The 5,665-nt window shown below is 39.5% G+C and overlaps 1 protein-coding gene across 1 annotated transcript; it reads left to right on the top strand.

Moving 5' to 3' along the window:
* The first annotated feature begins 1,069 nt into the window (after positions 1 to 1,069).
* On the top strand, positions 1,070 to 2,242 carry LOC107264981. Its single transcript, XM_015733855.1, has one exon. The coding sequence runs from the start codon at positions 1,070 to 1,072 to the stop codon at positions 2,240 to 2,242; it is 1,173 nt and encodes a 390-aa protein (XP_015589341.1).
* Positions 2,243 to 5,665: the final 3,423 nt, after the last annotated feature.

The following is a 5,665-nucleotide window of genomic DNA, read 5'->3' as shown; positions in this document are numbered from 1 at the left end:
TAAATTGAAACCCGTATATGACGGTCGTAGTGAAGTTTTAAAGCACGGTGCGGATCTGTCGGGTACCATGCGTTTGATCCTTAACGAAAATCATTTTGACGTAATACTGAACATGACTGGCGCTACCGCGATGAAAAAATTTTGTTACGCCTGTCGGACCACTTATAACAGAGAACACAGATGCGAGGGAACGTGTCTATTGTGTCGAGCATCCCCTGCTTGTAATAATAAGATGTTAGGTGTTAAATGTTTGAAATCTCGGCGTACATTTCATGGTAACGATTGTCTCGCTAATCACCTCAAACGAAACTCATATGCTAAGTCAAAATCTATATGTGATGCAATAAAAAAATGTGAGTATTGTGGAATATCAATCATGACTAAGAAAAGGCTTAAGCATAGATGTTACGAACGCTTTTGTCATACGTGTCGTATTAATAGGCCGCTGAGGCATTGGTGTTACATAGCACCTCTAAAGAAAAATATTCAATTAGCCAAGCAAAAAGAAAACACACCTGTAAAAGAAAATGTTTTTGTATTTTACGATTTTGAAACGATACAGGTTCGCGAGCAGATGGGAAACCCGGATGTTAAAGTTCACGATGTTAATCTTTGTGTAGTTCAAAAAGTATGTGAAAAGTGTATGTACAATAATGACATGTCCTACCTCTGTAGTTATTGCGGTATTCGTCAATTCGTTTTTGATCATGAACCCTTAAAACAGTTTATAAATCTCGTTATAGATATGAAAGATTTCAAACAGGTGATATGTATAGCACACAATGCTCGGGGGTTTGATGCTCAATTTGTACTGAAATATATTGTAGAGACACTGAAAATAACTCCACAGATTATATTGAACGGTACTAATATCCTTGAGATTTCTTTTGAAAAAGTTAGATTCTTAGATTCTTTATGTTACCTAAGTATGCCGCTATCCGGATTTTCAAAAACTTTCAATCTCCCTAGCTCGTTAGTCAAAGGATATTTTCCTCATCTATTTAACAGACCTGAAAATCAACACTACGTCGGGCCACTACCAGACATATTGTTTTATTCCCCTGATACGATGAAGATTGTAGATCGTGCAAAATTTTTTACCTGGTACGATGAACTTGTCAAAACCGAATACGTGTTTGATTTTGCTGCCGAGATTAAACGATATTGTATATCGGATGTGAATCTTTTGAGACAGGGTTGTTTATCTTTTCGTAAGATGTTTCTGGAGATCACTGAAATTTGCCCGTTTGCGAAAGCTGTAACCATCGCATCCGCATGTAGTGTTGTTTACAGAACTAACTTTTTAAAACAAGACAGTATCGGTATTATCCCCAAAAGTGGTTACAGAGGATTTGATAACCAGTCGATCATTGCATTAGAATGGTTTGCGTGGATTGAGCATGAACGCGGATATCGCATAGAGCACGCAGGTCGTGGTGCTGAAAAGGTATTACCCGGTGGCTTGAAGGTAGATGGATATTATGAAACAGATAGTGGAAAAACAGTATTTGAATTCTACGGTTGTTGGTTTCACGGTTGTCCCAAATGCTATCCTAGCGATCGGGATAATGCAAACATTGTTAATGATGTGTGGTTAACTCTGAATGAGCGATATGAACGCACCATGTTAAAGTCATCACGCATTAGAACATTAGGTTATCATTTAGAAGAAATCTGGGAACATGAATACCGTCATTTACGAGCCGCGGATAACAAGTGTAAAAACTTTATCGAACACTCGGTGCCACCAGTTTTAAAAAAGAGTCGCCTCGCTCCGAGGCATGCGTTCTACGGGGGTCGCACTGGTAACACTCGAACGTACTATAAGATTAACGAGGGAGAACAGATTCGATACCTCGATGTTACTTCGCTCTATCCCACTGTAAATAAATACGACAAGTTCCCCGTGGGACATCCTGTAGTGTATATAGATGAGGAGTGTAAACAGGTTACAGGCGATGATAATGACATATCAAAAGTTGAAGGACTGATAAAATGTACAGTTTTACCACCGAGAAATTTGTATCATCCTGTTTTACCTGTAAGAATGCATGGTAAACTAATGTTTGCGCTATGTCGTTCTTGTTGTGATGAGTTACATCAGAATCTTTGTACACATGAAAATTCGGAAGATAGGACTTTTACAGTTACGTGGGTTTCTGTTGAACTTCAAAAAGCAGTCGGTATGGGTTATATCATCACGAAAATTGAAGAAATATGGCAATACGAGATTAGCCAGTAGGACCCTAGTACACGTATAGGTGGTTTGTTTGTCAATTATATTGATACATTCTTAAAGGTAAAACAGGAATCTTCGGGTTGGCCTATAGCGTGCATCGATGAGGAGAGCAAACAGAAGTATCTAGATGATTACAAAAAGGCTGAAGGAATTACACTCGAACGTGAGCGCGTAGCGTAAAACTCAGGACTGCGAGCCGTTGCAAAATTATGTCTAAATTCATTCTGGGGAAAATTTGGTCAACGTGAGAATCAACCAAAAACAATGATTGTAACCGATGGCAAAACATTCCTCGAGACAGTTAGCGATCCTAAAAAAGAGATACTTAGTGTTCTCTCGGTAAGCGATGATGTGGTATATATTAACTGGTGTAACGTAGATGATACTATCGAACCCTCGAGAATTACGAACGTTGTGATTGCCGCGTACATAACAGCTCAGGCTAGACTACGACTGTATGCTCTTCTTGAGAAGATTGATAGACAATGCTTGTATTACGATACGGATAGTATCATTTTCATTCGATCGGACACTCCTGATTTTAAAGATTTAGAAACAGGGACGAATTTAGGGGATTTAACCGATGAATTAGAACATTACGGAGAAGGTAGCTATATAAGCGAGTTTGCATCGTGTGGTCCCAAGTGCTATGCGTACAAAGTCGAAACCCCTAAAGGTGTTACCGATTATATTTGTAAAGTTAAAGGTATTAGTCTTAACTATGCAAATACGGAAAGCATAAACTTTGACACATTAAAATCTTTTGCAACTACTGGTATCGCGCCCGAAGGAGACGAAGAGATGGTTCTTTCTTATAAATCCTTAAGACGAACCCCAATGCACAATGTCATTACACGAAACGAAACAAAAACGTTTAAGAATAATTTTGTGAAGCGACGATTAGTTGATAACTACAATTCAGTACCATACGGTATGTTGTAAATTTATGTAATTTTAGACTATGGTAATGTGCTACGACTATTTACAATTTTAAGGAATAATAAAAAGTAAATAAAGTGTTCATAGTCTTTAACGTTTTCCTTCTTAAACTGGGCGTGCACGATTTTTCCCAAAACAGTTATCTAAAACTGTACCAGCCCCAAAAACCCTAGGACCTATTGAATCACCCCATTGTGCAATAATAAGGAAAAGGCTTGTGGGTCTGTGGAAGGGATGGTCACATTTTTTGACCACTGTGTGGTAGGGGTAGTTCATCCTTTTTTATAAATAGTGGATAGAAATGGTACAGCACTTCAGTACTAGTTACAAACACCGCAGAGTGGCTGCATCTAAAATTAACGAAACAGCTATATAATGGAGCAAGAATTAAAAAAAAATTTACGCTACCATCCAGTAACATCTCTCCTCAGGGAGCTGATGTGTCAAGAGTTTCATAGGCCAAACGATCCTGGTCGAGATTCGAGGGTGTTACGCAGGATTTTTGAAAACGCGAAGATACCAAAAATAGGCCTTATGCCACGACGTGTTAAAAATTCCTGGTGAAGATAACGATAGGCGAGTACGAGTGATCAGAAGCCGTGGTAAGTGGTGCTCAAGTGGTAGCTAGTGTACTTCTATTTCTCTGTCTAATAAAATTCGTACTAACGTCATAAATTTATTCATTGCTATTAAAACAAAATCAGGTGTCAATATTAAGACAATAGCCCTCGTTCATGAGGAACCGGCATTGCCATTAGTATCGGCACCATCACCGTCACCTCCATCGCCATCACCATCATCATCATCATCATCATCGTCATCGTCATCGTCACCACCATCACCACCACCACCACAACAATCATCATCATCACCACCATCACTACCAGCACCGGCATTATTTACACCTCAACCACAACGAGGTGTGAAAAGACTCTACAGCACCTGGTGATTGGGGATAGTACAGGCCTGCCGTGAGGTGTGTATTTTTCGCTGTAGACTCATAGTTTAAAGTATTCTCAATGTATGCTCTGTATGGGTATGTGTTACTTTTTGGTGATACCAGTTTTTGATTAAAAAATACGCTTCTATAGCTATATTATATTTTGTATTAACAAGAATTTCATTTAATACTTATTATTCCTGTTTATAGTAAAAAAATCCTGCAATCAGGACGAGTTTACTATTATGCGCCAGAAGCTGGATACTGTATGCGCCCAACTTACGGCGCTGCAAGATAAATTTTTCCAGCCGCCGGTCATAACAATATATGACGATGAGGCAATAATAAAAACGGAACCGGCGTTGCCACCGCTTCCTCTATACCCTGAAAGTGACATGCTTCTAATGTCTCCGGAGGTAGAGGAGGCATTAGAAAATTTGTTGTCGTGCTGGGAGTCTCCTGACCCCATTGAGAAACGCCAGGCAAAGTAGTTCACGCGTGTAGCAATGCGCTAAGTCAGAACTAAAGGCGGGCTGGCAACCAATGCACAGCGCGATGCGCTCTATGACTCATAGGGACAGTGGTGGGGGTTTGTTATGACTCCCATAAGTGGTGTGTATCTACTTAGGGGCATTATCGGAAAGTGATGAAACTGGTTTATAATGTATCCAATTGCCACTCTCAATAGACGTCTGCGTAGGTGGTATTTTAAAAAGATCCAGTTCTGTCTTTACACATTCGCCTGAATGCGAATGTAGGAACGACATTTCTACTTTTGCAATTATTCAAAAATATCTCGAGTTTTCTTAATAGTTTTTTTTTTGAAAGTATTCTTTTTCTTGTTTAATGTTTTAGACTGCTTCTTCTTTTTAGTAATTTTATTTTTTGAATTACCTCCTGTAGTGAAACGTCTTCCCGGAGGTACGGTAACAAACTGACCGTTCCGCTTTCGAGGTAATGATTTATAACCAGAACCTTTCATCAGATCATCAAGTTTTTCTACCGCTTTTCGTTTTAAATTTACTTTTGATTCTTTAAACCTGTTACGTAACGCATCACGGAAAGGCGTCTTATTTTCGACATCGCTCACGACTCTAAGTCCTGCGTGAAGAGCCTCTTTTCTTACGGCTTTAAACCCCTTAGTAATCAGGGGCTACGCCTGTCTAAATAATCGAGCTATAAACGATCCTAAACCATGACCCCTTTGGTAAGAAGCACCAGTGTATACAACGTCTACCCTACCGCCTACCTGGTTCAGGTAATATTCCTCATAAGCGTTCATAATGTCTTCAATTGTTGTGACGACGTCGAAAATGTAATGTAACCGTCAGTGTACCGTATTCAAATGGCACTGGCCTACCAGCGTGATCGCTTATAACAGTTTCGAGTGATTGAATTGGACCACCAATTATCGGGTAGTAATGAGGCATGGCGAAAGTCTTAGACTGGGTACTCCGAAAAGGATGTGTTTGAGCGTCACATTCGACAATGCGTAAGAGTGGACCATGAATATCGCTGACTACATGGGGAAGAATGATGTCTTAATA

This window comes from Cephus cinctus, unplaced genomic scaffold (assembly GCF_000341935.2).
Source record: "Cephus cinctus unplaced genomic scaffold, Ccin1 Ccin1_scaffold0212, whole genome shotgun sequence".
In the NCBI taxonomy this organism is placed as follows: Eukaryota; Metazoa; Arthropoda; class Insecta; order Hymenoptera; family Cephidae; genus Cephus; species Cephus cinctus.
This window is presented reverse-complemented; position numbering and strand designations above follow the sequence as displayed.